The sequence below is a fragment of the Epinephelus moara genome, chromosome 13 (assembly GCF_006386435.1).
Source record: "Epinephelus moara isolate mb chromosome 13, YSFRI_EMoa_1.0, whole genome shotgun sequence".
Lineage (NCBI taxonomy): Eukaryota > Metazoa > Chordata > Actinopteri > Perciformes > Serranidae > Epinephelus > Epinephelus moara.
The window spans coordinates 29,887,485-29,902,967 of record NC_065518.1 but is presented as its reverse complement, the minus strand read 5'-3'; the positions used below and the strand labels follow the sequence as shown (position 1 = coordinate 29,902,967).

General features: G+C 39.0%; 1 protein-coding gene across 1 annotated transcript in view; it reads right to left on the bottom strand.

Annotated features, from left to right (window-relative positions):
- LOC126399704 (growth arrest-specific protein 7-like) overlaps positions 1-15,483 on the bottom strand; it is an 86,167-nt gene that overhangs the window by 31,007 nt on the left and 39,677 nt on the right. The window contains exons 3-5 of the mRNA XM_050059884.1: positions 10,136-10,213; positions 9,236-9,324; positions 1,024-1,077 (exon numbers count right to left, since the gene is read on the bottom strand). Coding sequence (XP_049915841.1) covers positions 1,024-1,077; positions 9,236-9,324; positions 10,136-10,213 — 221 coding nt within the window. The remainder of the gene's footprint in view (positions 1-1,023; positions 1,078-9,235; positions 9,325-10,135; positions 10,214-15,483) is intronic.

The following is a 15,483-nucleotide window of genomic DNA, read 5'->3' as shown; positions in this document are numbered from 1 at the left end:
TGCTATGAGAAACTGTTGGCACTGTATGTTTTTGCAATCCATGGATAAGTTACATTTGTATTTTTCATATCATAATAATGTTTTTAGTGACATAGTATATGAGCTGACTTTGTCATTGGGAGTTTGAGAGGATGATGGATGGCCTGGAACCTAGGTGAAACCCCTGCCAGACCACTGCGACACATAAGTTGTTATTTAGCGAGCCATTGCTGCGTCTCCCAGCAACTTTTTAGCCACCAAATAGGCAATATGTTGAAACATATCAGCTACAAAATAAAGTACAGATGTAATGTATCCATGGTTTGCAGAAATATATAATTCCAACATGTATTTTGGCAACTGGGTATGATCAGGGCCATGCTGGCCAAGGGTCAAATGACTCCTTCAAGTCTTACCCTTCAGCATACAGTATAAGAAGCAGCTAAACTGGTACCAGGAGTTGCTCTCCTCACCTCCCTTTCTCTCTTGTTTCCTGTTATATTCATCTGCTTATCAATAGCATCACCCTGGTTGCTATGGAAGCCGAGACATGCCCTCCCACCCCCACCTCTGCTATTTACCGAGCATAAGGCCCAACAGGATGCGACAACCTGACAACAGAGCAGAAATCATCTGGATGCTGAATAGGATGATGTCACTGTGTGTCTGTATACTAGCAACTGGAAACAAGCACCAAACACTTCTCACAGGAGTGAATGAATAGGAAATACAAGAGAAAGCAACACTGAAGAGGAAATTAAACTCATTTGCAGCTGTCAAGACACAGTTTGTAGTGTCCCAATGTGTTAAATATGTGTATTCATGTATTTTATGAACAAACTGATGCAGCAAACATGTATCTAGAAAAACAGATCCCACCTGGGCAATCTGCACTCCTGGAAATTACATCCTCCTTTTCAAACTTGGGGGGGAAAATACTCTAGCTCTCCTTTCCTGGTATCAAATCTGGTCCTTCAGGGCTACTGTAGAGAGCCAGGGTGAGTTCATGGTTAGTTAAGAGTTCCCGATAGTTGCCCCACTCACCGTGACCGTGGTCTCCTTGTTCTGTTTCCTGGTGGGTGACGTTGATCCCGGACTCTGCAGAGAGAAGAAGGACGCTCCGTCAAAACCTCCGTCCTCCGTGTCAGACATGACTGCTCAACATACACACACTGTCACTCGCACGCACACAAACACAGTTGTTTTCCTGGCAAGCGCTGTAAGCGTCTGTCTGGTGCTCTCTCTGCTGCTGCTGCTGTTGCTGCTGCTGCTGGTGTGTATGTGTGTGTGTTTGTGTATGTGTGTGTGTTGCTGTGCAGAGTAGGGACGATAGTTCTGCAGAGCAAAGCAAAGCATGGTTGGCTTTCTCTCTCTTTGTTTGTGGATGTACTGTACGTGTGTGTGATATTTAACACAGAAGCTGATAACCGAGTGATTTCCAGTGTCCTGAGTGAACCCACAGAGTGAGAGTGTGGGACAGAAATCTGGAAATAATAAAAAAATAAAGTGAGATGAAAACTGTAGGGAGTTTTACACCTCCTCATTAAAAATAGAAAAGAGAGCAGGACCTTGACTCCTCAGTAGCAAAAGTGTGTCTTATTTTTTGAATGGCTGGGTGTGTGTGTGCACAAGTGTAAGATGCAGCAAAGGAGAGAAAGGAGAGGAGACAGAGTGAATAAGTGGTGGGTGGATCCTGTATAACTGCACCCTGACTGCCTGGTTAATTATGATCAGGGGAGCAGATACTGTAGGAGGGATTAATCTGCTCTAACTGCCATCAGCCTCTCCATTAAAATGAGAGACGAACTGAGAGACCTGAAATGTGGAAGGACTGCATCATACATCATTATGTTATCTGGAATTTATTTTTATGACTGTAAAAGGTGCGTTACTGAAGCTCAACTATTTCTATATTTACAATGGATTAAATGACCACATGTAATATATTAAAGAGGAAACCACTGACTATCATCACCCAAACTGTGGTTCCCCTGACCTGTATGAAGTGTTTTGAAGGTATATTATGCAGATTTTTCCTCAAAAACCAAATGTGTAGACTTTTACAAAACTAATCCCTCTCACTCTTATATGACCCACTAGAAGTGTGTGTCGGTGTATTTGTCTGCACAGACTCTGCCCTCTGCCTGTATTTTCTTATTTTCATCTTTTTTTCCTGTGGCCGGGAGCTCCTGGGTTGCAACCTTTGGGGAATGGTGTGTATCCCCCAGTAAATAAAAGCACTCAGGTGAGGTTGGGACTTTACAAAAGGGCAGCAACCAGGTAGTAAAAGCCTGCATCCAAGAGGAAGCTATGAAAATTGCAAGCACAGCGCCAGAAAATAAATAAATAGTGAGGTGAGACACCAAGAGGACAAAACTCATTCCAAAACGATAGTGACTCTGGGATTGGCTTTCACTTTCGCTGGTGAGCACTGAAGAAGAGGATGGAGATGAAGAGTGACACAGAGTTGGACAGTTTTGTATATGTGCTGGCAGTTAGCATAGTTAGCTAAAGTATCGGCTTTTTTTTATCACAACATATGTAATGTTCCTACATTTGTTTGTGTTGTAAGTACGTACAAGCAGTCTAGGGAGGAGAGGGCAAGTTTAAATGTTGTGTTTACAAGCAATAACTGGCAATTCCTACATAGTACTTGGTAACACTTTATATTAAGGTACTGTAATAAGCGTTAATTAATGCTTAATAAGCACCAATTAACCAGTTAACGAGCACTTATAAGACAGAATAAGATGTTTATTACCATTAATAAGACTATATAAGGTAATTATAGCATAATTAACGCAGTTATTATTGCATATAGGAGCATTATAAGCACTTAATAGAAACTTGATAACAGTTTATAAATATATTTATTATCCTAAATATTAATAAGATGTCTATTTACATTAATTACGATTTATAAGGGTTAATTATAGAACAATAACCACATTTATTACTGGTTTATAAGACACTATAAGACCATATCAGATTAAATTAATAAGGTGTTATTAATAGTTAATAATGATCCTTTGCAGCTACTGGATCTAAAGTAGGAAAGTGTCATATAAAGGTTAATAAATTATTAATATGCTCTCAGGGCTCGAAACTAACGGTGTCCTGACGTCCCGGGGACTATAAAAATTGCTACTGGGACACAGGTTTTCACATAAGTGGCGTGTCAAGGGATTATATTCAATTTATCTTGCATTGTAACATGCATTATGACAACTTAATAAGGTTTATGTCTGTTTATAAATGAAGTGGAGGAGCATACAAGTGTTTTGTTTAGTTTGTCTCAGAGGCTGCAGAGGAACTCCGCAGCTCCACTCAGCCGTCTGCTGCTGCGAGAGATCAAATTTCATTGGGGGCGGGGAAAAGTGCGAGGGAGTCAGCAGTCATTCAGTTTGTTGCCCTAACCAAAGATACTGGATTACTACTGTACTATACAGTATATGCTATACTGTACTATTACTACTATAATTACTGGTTTATCCACCGTCTTTGCCCTAACGTCTTGGTGTCCTTCTGCTTCTTCTTCTTCTTGTGTAACCTTGTGTGTATTGGCAGTTAATACAGCATTACCGCCACCTAGTGGATTGGAAGCCCATTACACCTATAATGGGCTTTTATTGGTAAAGTGGTAAAATTAGGTATATAATTCGATATATAGGTTGGCTTTAAATCAAACCGGTTGGAAAATTTTCAAACTGGCACAAGCCTAATGCTGAGATGGTTGAAACAACTGATGCAAGCTCCTCCAGTGCCACTCCAGTTGGAGTAGGATGCGACACTTGGCGTCGGGACTCTGAAGACGATGTCTCATCTGTTTCTGCCCCTGTGGTAAGTTAGTTTGTTAAAGTAGGCTATAGGCTAAAGTTAGCTTATTGATTTTTAGCTAGTTCTAGTTCTTTGCGATAGCTAACACTAGCAACTCAGCTAATCATGTACATGATGGCCTTACAAAGTTATAAAATGTGACTGTGTGTTCTAAATTTTGATGTTTACGATAATGACGGTAACGTTACAGTTAATCAGAAGAGGTGTACTCGTTCATTCAGTCAGTAATAATTACAGGGTATATGCAGGAATCCTGAGGTTAATTTCAATACCTGTTTAAGACTTTTTTAAGACCTTCCAAAAAAACCTTAAGTTAAGACTTTTTTAAGACCTTCCAAAAAAACCTTAAGACCTCATCGCCACTTCAAGCTGTCTTTAGTAGCAACGCATCTTTAACTTACTCATCAGTTGTAGTTTGCAATTAAATATATGGAGCACAAACGTACAACAGAACTCAGATAAGATGAGGAGGATTTTTTATTGTCTTTTGCTCCTCTGCTTGGCGCCTGGACGTGCGCCGTCTCGTGATGTCACACAGGTACGCGCACAGCCCCGAGTGGCAGTCCGAGTGTGCCTACCTACACATCGTTGTTTGTAATAGTCGCGAGGAGGAAAATAAATTATACATTCATGGATACTTTTTGTCAAAGTTTGAATGCCAAGAAAATTTAATACTTCATAAAATCGCGATTAAGACTTTTTAATACTTTTTAAGGGCCTTAATTTTCCGACATTTGATTTATCAACTTTTAATACTTTTTAAGACCCCGCGGACACCCTGAATTAGGCTAGCAACAGCTGCAGAGATGAAGGTTATGCTTGAACTAGCAGCCAGTCATGTTTCTAAATTTCCTACAGATAAGCTGAGCCAGTCATGTTTCTANGACCGCGATTAAGTGTGTGTGTGTGTGTGTGTGTGTGTGTGTGTGTGTGTGTGTCGCGGCTCGTGGAGGGTGCCGCTAGAAATAGCTTCGGTAGCTAAGTGTGTCGCTAATGACGTTCTGTGTGGGTTAAAGTGAGTGAAATGTGTGTGAAGATGCATATGGTTGAGATACAAGAGTGACAGTAAATGTGTGAAGCCGGATGAGCAGAGTGAATGTGTTAGGAGCATCGATGAGCTGTGTGTTATGTTGAGCAGGCTAATGGATATATGCTGCGTCATGTTCATGCTAACTCCTGCTGATTTGCTAACGCCATAGCTTGACTTCATTCCTCTCTGTCAGTAAGGTTAAAGGAGCATTTCATACATTTTGGCAATTGAAGTTTGTATCAGGCTCAGTGAGTGAGTGTTTTATTATCACTCTTGTGAAACCATTGTGAGAGTAATTCAGTACTAGGCTGTGGATTAAAAAAAAGGGAAGTTAGATTAAATGTGTTTATGGGTTTAATTCTGAGCTTTCTCTTTCAGAGGGATGGGCTGACATTGCAGATGGTGTCAGATGGACTGCAGAAGACGACCCTGGCTCTCGTAGCCATGCAGGTAAACAAAATAAACTCCCTAGAGAGGAATTAATATGCTACGGTGTATGTTTAGCAATCGTGACAGTAAAGTTTTTTTTCTTCTGTATTTCAGACAGTCCCAAGTCAGCATCTGAAGCAATTCCTGGATGAAGTGGGACCTTTTCCTGGAAACACCTTCTCTGGTGTAAAACTCAACAGGAAACAAGTGGATGATGACTTCCACAAAGTGAAAGATAAACTAGTCAATGGCTTCTGTGACAACCTCACCATGCGGTTTAGCAACCTTGATGAGGGTGTCTTGAAGGCCGCTGCCACCATGTTTGACCTAAGCAACTGGCCTGAAGACATCACTGACCTAGCCACCTTTGGCCTGGCCAATGTTGAGACTTTTGTCACTCACTTTCAGAAAACTGATGGGGGAGCTTTGTGGAACACTGTACTCACGAACAGTCAATCTAAGTAACAAAACTTTTGAAAAAGCCAAATGAACTCAGATCTGTCATTTTTTTAGAACTCAACTGTTAGGGTTTCCAATCCTTTTTTCCTGTTTTTGACAATAGTGGTTGCATTAAAAATCAATATGAAAAGGAAATATGTTCTTATGTTGTGTTTTCACCACCATTGGTAGGCTGAATTCTCATCACGAGTGAATAAAGCAGCTAACTCTGAAACAATCTGCTCAAATGTTTAAGTTCAAATAACTCATGTTTGTCTTAGTATGCCATTTTGAGGAAATGAGATTCACATGATCCTTTGCTAAAGAAAATAATAACATAGAGTGAAAAGAATGCATCAGAATTCTTTAATGTTGAAATGATGATTGATATCTGGATGTTGCAATAGGTGCATAATTAATAGAATTATTAACTTCAGTGAGTGCATAATAAAGAGTTTATGAATGTCAACAAGACACTGTTCCCACTTTAGATCCAGTAGCTGCAAAGATGCATTATGAGCTGTTATTAAGTGCATATTAATAATTTATTAACCTTTATACAACACTGTTCCCACTTTAGATCCAGTAGCTGCAAAGATGCATTATGAGCTGTTAATAAGTGCATATTAACAGTTTATTAACCTTTATACGACACTGTTCCCACTTTAGATCCGGTAGCTGCAAAGGATCATTATTTACTATTAATAGGTGCATAATTAAGCATTTATTAACCGTAATATGGCATTTATATTAACTTCTTATAGTCTCATTAATGTTAATAAACACCTTATTAATTTCATAGGGTCTTATAGTGTCTAATAAATGTGGTTATTATTCTATAATTAACTCTTAAAAATTATAGTTAATGTAAATAGACATCTTATTAATATTTAGTATAGGTTTATAAACTGTTACCAAAGTTTCTATTAAGTGCTTATAATGCTCCTATAAGCAATAATAACTCAGTCAGTTATTCTGTAATAAACACTTAGTCTAGTCTTATTAATGTTAATAAGCATCTTATACGTATTATAAGTGCTCATTAACTGTTAATTTGTGCTTATTAAGCATTAATTAGCGCTTATTACAGTACCTTAATATAAAGTGTTACCTAGTACTTTGATGATTTTGTTTAATTGACTACTGGGAACAACATTCTTTTAAATTGGTCCATTTTTGAGCGAGACGACTGCAGCTGGCAGCCACTAAACAAACTGCAATGTAACCACTGGGGGCATGTTCGCACTGTCACTGTATGTCCACTAAAAGTGTTTTTGTCACTGACAGGCTCAGATTGTTAGTTTAAGTGTCAACTTGTGGAAAGGATCCCAACAGGGATAGACTTTTTGTTAAAAAGCAACCAAATCCACGAAATCCATTTAAATAAACAGTAATCTAGTGAGTATACAGCCACCATGTTTTTATATCTAACTGCATGCATTACGGGTTTATTTTAACCAAACCAGAGTTGGTGAAGTTTGTAACAGAGGAAAGATGAACCAAGACGGTTTTTGTTTTGACGTGTCTTTACATTTAGGCCTATCTCAATCTGCGTTCTTGTCTGTGCTTATTTTGTTCTTCTTATTATTATTCATTCATTCATTCATTCATTCATTCATCTTCTAACCGCTTCATCCTCTTGAGGGTCGCGGGGGGGCTGGAGCCTATCCCAGCTGACATCGGGCAAGAGGCAGGGTACACCCTGGACAGGTCGCCAGACTATCGCAGGGCTGACACATAGAGACAAACAACCATTCACACTCACATTCACACCTACGGACAATTTAGAGTTATCAATTAACCTAGTCCCCAATCTGCATGTCTTTGGACTGTGGGAGGAAGCCGGAGTGCCCGGAGAGAACCCACGCTGACACGGGGAGAACATGCAAACTCCGCACAGAAGGGCTCCCACACCCAGGATCGAACCGGCAACCCTCTTGCTGTGAGGCGCCAGTGCTAACCACCACACCACCATGCCGCCCTCTTATTATTATTATTTTATTTATTATTTTTAATGTTATTTCATCATCAAACTCACCTCTGAGAATGTTCGAGGCAAGAAATCAACTTTGTAGATTTTAAATATTGGCAATTTTCTGAAAATTGAATAAAAAATGTGCTCCAAAGTTTTCAGAGCTCCACAAGCACCTGCTAGGCTAGCTAGCTAGCCAGCCTGCCAGTCATGCTCGCAGAATGAATGTGCCGTTCCTTCTCCTCCTCATCCTGGCTCTTCTCATTTGCAGTTACTTCCTCTGCTCAGCCTCTTCTACTGCTTCTGGGTAAAGTATATGAACGGTAGCTGCTAACATTGATCAGTCAATCTTTGGTAATATATAGGTATTTTATCTTACTTCTTTATTCTTCTTTAAAAGAAAAAGAGTTCTTTACTTGTGAAACTTAGAGGCACTTTGCAAAACCGCCTTGTGGTTATATGCCTCTGCAAACCAGTCACAAGTTTACATTTCTGTCTGTCAAGACTCATATGTAGCCATGACAGCAGACAATGCTCCAAATATAGAGAAGCTGCAAAATAGTAACATGGATGCTTAACAAACATCTTCAACCCCGCAACACAGAGGATCTACAGTATACAATCAGCACAGTATCAAGGTGGACACTTCTGTTCCTGAGATATGATGTAGAATAATGGCCAGAAAAGTGTTTTTGCAGAACATTATGATGCCACAGTGAAGCTGACCTTTGTCCTTTTGGATATAAAATGTCATCACTTCATCATTCTATTCTATTAGACATTTGTTTGAAATTTTGTCATTAGAAGTGTATGAATTCTTGAGTTATGGCCAAAAACTGTTTTGTGAGGTCGCCGTGACCTTGACCTTTGACCACCAAATTCTGATCAGTTCATCCTTGAGTCAGAGTTGACATTTGCTCCAAATCTGAAGAAATGCCCTCAAGACTTTGTTTAGATATTGCGTCAACAAGAATAGGATGGACAGACAACTTGAAAAATACATAATGCCTCTAACCCCTGCTGTTGCCAGCGTGAAGCAGTGCAAAAGGGTCCTGTCATTACTTTACTATTATAAATAGACACACGTTACATTGTTAGTGTACAGTTTTGTAGTAACCAGCTGAGTTTAGGCTAGGCTGTTGGTGCAATGGCAATTGTTTTGGGTGATAAAGCCTGGCTGTTGTTTTGAATCACTGTAGGCGGTCTCTGTGCTGGAGATATTGCGCAATAAAAGCAAAAGATATAGTCTCAGACTGTCAACAGCGTTTTGTGTGCTCATGACCTTACAAGTTCATTCTTCCATGAACGACTAGCAAGAATGTTCTCCTTAAGAACACAAGTCCTTTCTTTGCATGATGATCAGGAGTTATCTAACTTTGTTAAAATGCAAATAATGTGTTCTGTGCATAAGAAATGACGTTGAAATAAAAAAATGAAGTATTATGAGGGTCAGCCAGGGTTTAATGCTCACTCCACAAATGTTGTGGACTGTAGTTGGGGGTGTAACACGTTGTCAAGGAATAGGAGCAACAACAGTCAGACAGCTTTACCTGTTGCTCTGTACTGCTCTTCCGCACCAGACTGTTGTGTGAATGCTCCACATGATGCAAGGGACTCCCACCTGAGTGAAATCCATTCACTGGAGAGAAATGAGAGAAAGAGAGAGAGATGAGGACAAAGAGAAAGAAAGAAGTTTCATTTGTTCTTTGGTGTCTGCAGATGGGCTGTAAAGTTGTGCTGATCCAGGGAGACGTCACATATCTTTATGAGTCAAAGCAAGCCTGTGCTGAACTGTCCTTTTGTTTTTGTAGCTCAATAAATGTGTGCAGATAATCAAAAACAGAGATCTGGATTGGGTTATACTTGCTATATGTAAATCCATTATATATCAAATCAACAGATAGCAGTGAGGTAGTGAGGTATTCCTTTCAACAGCATTTTGTGTGTCAGGTCAGATATGGTGAACATATTCCATATTCACTACCTCTTTTCCTCTTCAAACTAACCAGGTCACACATTGGCAATGCTGCTTAGGTTTTGTCAGTTGGTCAAGTCAGTTACACAACAGTTACTAAACTTATTAGTAACAACTTGCCTCTATATGAACTGGTTTGACTCAGTATGTGTGAGAGATTTTGCTGTTTGGTTTGATAGATATGAATGAGTACTGCTCCCAGCATGTGAGCACTTCTTAGAGTGGAAAACATCACACAAACCTTATTGGCTGTCTCTGTTTATCTGCCTTTAGAGCAGGGCCAAAAGACAGACAGAGGAGGCCTTAGTTCTGCAGTTGAGGCTACAGATAAAATTAGTCAAAGGAAGTGTCTACATGTGTGTGTTTAGTGTGCATGAGCGGGTGCTTTGTGCCATTTAGAAGTTTAGAAGAATTAACAACCCCTGGTAAACTGAAGTGATAGAGCTCAGCAGAAAGAGAGGAAGATTTATAGTACCTGTCGGCAGAGAGTTCTTGTGACGGAGGGCGGTCTTGGGGGTCCCAGGTGCACTGGACGGTCTCTCCCATGTCGTCTCTGATGGAGTGTTCAGAAAAAGGAAGGGAAAAGTAACATTAGGAGAGTAGTGCCAGCTGTCATATTCCTTTGTTATTTTTGTTAACAGTGTTGAAACTGTATGTTCCATTTGGGCAAAAATAAGAAGAAGTGATTCTATCCACGGGTACAAACTTGGCAGTCAGCAGTTCATGTTTGAGGGGTCATTATTGTTGTTTTATACCCATCATCAGCTGCGGGTTCACAGATGTTATTTTCTGATAAAACAGAAGTGGTAGCAGTTTCTAGAAGCAGTTTATTTCAACTTTGTCATCACAATGAGAGAAATATGTCAATATTAGAGTTGTTGTAATCCAGCTCAAAAAGCTCTGACAGTGTCAAGTGTCAACTAACAGCAAAACAGCTTACAGAGTAATGGGTTTAATATTAAACTATATCTGTGTTTTAAGTATCATAAAAAGAAACTACAGAATGGACACTTAATACACATGAGTAAAAGAGAAGTTTTTTAAGGAACATTAACTTTTCATGTTCCTTTTTTTAAACTGTACTTCTACTCTTACTTGTGTATATTTTTAAGCCAGTCATTTGAACATATGTTACCACCTGCAGATTAATCAATGGGTGCTTTCAAAATTCATTCTGACGCTCTTCACTAAAATAAGTGTGGTGCTCTGATTAACGAAACAGTAGTAGGCCTATACTGCATCAGCACTATGTCAGAGTGAGCTCAATACATTAACAGTCATTGTAACAAACTTTGCACTGCGAAGATGAACAAATTTCCACAAATAACATTTAAATCAAATTATTAATGGCCGTGAGGAGAGGACGAAGGAAAGAAAGAAGCTCGGATACTTCACTGCAAACCACTAGGTATGCCCATACGACATCAGGCGATATTGTAACGTACTGTCTGATCAAACTGTTAACTCATCGAAATCACACATATGCTGCCAAAGCAACTGTCAACAGACTCAGTAAAAAGAAACATACAGACGAATGTACATGATACAAAGTAGCTGGCTTGTGGTAATGTGTAGACCTACATAACATAGCAAGCTAGTATAAAGGAAGTTTTATGTGTTGCTTGGCAACAACCTCAATCCAGTTGCGGAACTGTTTGTGTTGGAGGAGCCTAAATCAATGATTAAATAAAACAAATCATAATCTGTTGTCACTTATTATTGTTAAGTAATAAATGGGGCTTGTAAAACTGTTGTACAAAAGCAATATCACACTCAAGGTCATGCTGTTGTTCTGAATATAGTTGTGATTATCTTTGGCACTCTGGCACACTCCCTCTTGTGTGATATTCCCTGTCTGATTAACCAACCTGCTTTGCTTCAATAAAACAAAAAAGCTTTAATGACAGGTGCATTTTTTTCCATACTGTTACAATGGCCTTCATACCCTGAAAAATATTCAATTTGAAAGCAACTTGTATTTTGAGTAATTTATTAAATAGGTACTTTTTTGACTTTTACTTGGTCTCTGAAATGGTCATTTTCACTTTTACTTGCATCATTCTTACGGCAGTATTTGTACTTTTACTTGAGTATAGATTTTAATTACTTTAGACACCACTGCACTCGCAGCTAAATTCTCCCATTGCATAACATTGTGGAAACAGCTGGCCACCACCACGGCTAAAAGCTAGCATAAAAAGCCGCTGATGGTTTCCAGTTCAATTGCAGTAGTTTTTTTCCACAAGAACTTAGTGGCCCCTAGGTTCATGTTGAGTCATCAAAAATCTTTTCACATTTTACAAAAAAAGAAAAGAAAAGAAAAGGATTTTTGCAGTTATAAGACTTAAGCGTGTAAAAAGAGATAACCAACACATTCAGGATACTGGATTCAAATTCAGGAAATGCATTTTTCATTTCAGTGTGTCTTTAAGAAAAAGGTATTTTGGGAAATGTTAACTTGATTGACACGTGTCTCAGACAACGAGAGTCCCCTATTGCAGTTGTTACATTCTTGCTTGTTGGGTCCAATGTGTTCAACTTTGTATTTTGTGGCTACTGTATCTACCAAGAACTTTTTTTTTATTTATTTTTTTAACAGCTACATGCTCCCCTTCACATCAGTTATTTTAAGTGCCTCTGGATAGAATCAGATTGTTTTATCCATCACCTATTATCTTTTAGAGTAATGCCAACTGAATATAAGAAAAATATTTCACATATTTCATTTTATAGGTTTGGAAAGTTTAACTGAGCTCCACAGAGGCACTGATAGGCCTACTGCAACATCTGTCCCCATTTGACTTCTACGGGTAAATATGCTGGAGAACGGGAACACAAAAAGCATGGCAGACAAAGAACCTAATATAGAAGGGCTCACTTTGATTTATTCTCCCCTGTGTCCATTCTCACCACAGCACTGAGCTAAATTAGCCCTTTACTGTCAGCACAGAAAGAAGAGGCAGAGACATGTAAAGAGCTCTTATTTCATTTGGGTCTTTTTGGCCGGCCCCGCTCTATTTGGCGCTGTTTAGCAGAGGAGACAACTGAGCCAAGCCCATCAGCTCAGATGACACGCATGGAGGGGATAACTGGCAGCATGCTTACGGAGAGAGGCTGTGCCTTCACGTTTGATGTACAACACCAGTGCGCAGCCTTTACTCACTGGCCCTAAATGCCTCGATTTCTCTCTGTTAGCTTGCCATAAACAAATCGATACTGTGAGAAATATGGGATATTAATGCAGAAAAATACAGCATAATCTACTTACCTCAGGGAAATTGTTTTCTATTGTGGCAGTCTGCTTCACAAAAGGGATAGCACTGAAAATCCCATTTAAAAAACGATTTATATTACATTTAACACGTGGATAATACCCAGTTTGCCAGATTGAAAGCAACAAAGCTCAATGAAAATGACAAGTTATCTCATCAATACTACTCCTAATTTAACATGCCCTTAAAATATTTTTCAGTTTAATGTAGACCTGGGTGATATAAAGAAAAACAAATACTAAAATAATTTTGACCAAAAACCTCAATATTGATATTGCAGCAACATCATAGGGTTGACTACTGGTGCTTCTACAAAATATTTACACATACAGAATTACTGCCCCGCTGTTGTACACCTCTGCAAACTAGCCAAGCTGCAATTACAGTTTTCATCCAGTCAGTTCAGACTCATATGTAGCCGTAACTATGTGTGAAATATGGATGTTGCTGCAAAGATACAAAACATGGATGCTTTACAAACATCATCAACCTGGCAGCACAGAAGATCTATACAATCAGCACAGTTTCAAAGTGGACACCCAAGATTAGAGTCACCAATTCAGAATCTGACCAGATGTTTTCCTGTTCCTGAGATATGGTGTTGAAAAATGGCCCAAAAAGTGTTTTTGTAGAACATTATTATGTCAGAATGAAGTCGACCTTTAACCTAGTTAAAAAATGTCATCACTTCATCATTTTATCCTATCAAACATTTGTGTGAAATTTTGTCATAATTAGTGTATGAATTCTTGAGTTATGACCAAAAACACCTTGTCTTTGACCACAAAAATGGAATGAGTCCACATGGATGTTTGTGCCAAATCTGAGGAAATTCCCTCTTGAGAGCTCTCGTTCATGAGAATAAGACAAATGAAGTCAGAGTAACCTTGACCTCTGATGATCAAAGTCTAATCAGTTCATCATTGAGTCCAAGTGGATGTTCGTGCCAAATTTGACTGATGGATAACCTAAAAAATGAGTGAGATTTTTGATAAATAATCATCAGTAGAGTGGACATAATGGCTAGGTGGGTAAAGTATAATAGTAGTATATATATACAGAACAGCAAAACAGTGTGGTAAGTCCAGAAAATAAGCTTTTGAAATTAGCAAAAGACACTTGGATATAACGTTATCCAAAATCCAAGACAATATTTAGTCTCATATTGCCATAAAAATGTGTTGCCCAGCCCTATTCAATATATTTTCTTTTACAACTGACTAAAGCTACGAGGTGTGAAATCCCACATATTTACTATGATATTTGACACCTGAGTGAAACACGTTGAGTTTCTAGGCAACTGGCTCTTGAAATGCAGATTGCTGATAATATCCGTCAAACAGGTTTAATACACAGGTGAGAGATCAGGCTTGGCACCTGCCAGATCCATAGCTCCAGATACAGTGATACACATGCAGCAGCAAGAGCGATTCTCATCAGCCACCTTGTCACAGACGAGCTGAAGTCTAAAAAGTTGTCAATCACTCTAAATTGCCTCGATAGTCTTGATTGTGGAATGAAAACCCAAGTCAGCTCAATTTACCCACTTTACCATTTGTGGAATATTTCATCCGCCCTTTTCAGGCCTATCTGAATGATTTAAATTCCTGATATCAATCACGGTACGTACCATGCATTGATTCAGACTGCATGAGGATGAGGGTTTTTTTGATGGAGCATAAAAACATCAATTCAGGCTTTTCTGATTCACCAAAGTCAGTCACAGCCCCATATTCAGTCTGCATACATCACTGGTTCAGACTCAGGAGAGTGTAGCAGCAGCTCAGCAGCTGACATCGGATGACAGTAGTTGCAGTGTAGTAGATGTGTATAAGTGAACGTATGAATGAAAATAGTCAACAGCAGGTCTAAAAACAAAAATACCCCGGCATCAGCTCACTGTCCGCCAGCCACGCCACGAGTGACACGAGACATCCCCGATTCTGAACAGGGAGAGGGAGAAATGCCCTAGTTAGCTTTGACACTGCTATATTTTATTCATAACCATATGACACTTGGCCTTGATGCATTAGCTACCTCCTGTCTTTGGTTTTTATCAGTCAAAACAGCCAATCACATTCTGTATCATCCCAAGGAGGAAAGATAGTGCCTGAGGTATCTCTCTCATTGCAATAAAACATGGAAAGAAAAAGATAGATAGCTATGATAACAAAAAAGTTACCATTTATGACAAGTGTCTGAGTGGGCAGGCTGGTGTTCACATTTGAATGACAGTTGAGCAGACAGTGGCATTAAGACAAAACTGCTGGACATTAGCTTACAAGCCAAGAACAGGCAGCAACTGTTGTCCGTGGTATTTAAAAATAAGGACCATTGCTCAGTATCTTAACTGAACAATGATGACATTTGCAGGACAGAGAGTTGAAATGAAACCAGAGCATCCCAGCTCTGGTAGAAAATTATACTGACATTTGTAAATGTAAATCAGTGATGTAAATTACTAAAAATCCAGCCATGCAACACCAATATTTCATTAGGATGGTAAAATATACAATAAAAAGTAATGTAATATTGTTATTTATGTAATGTT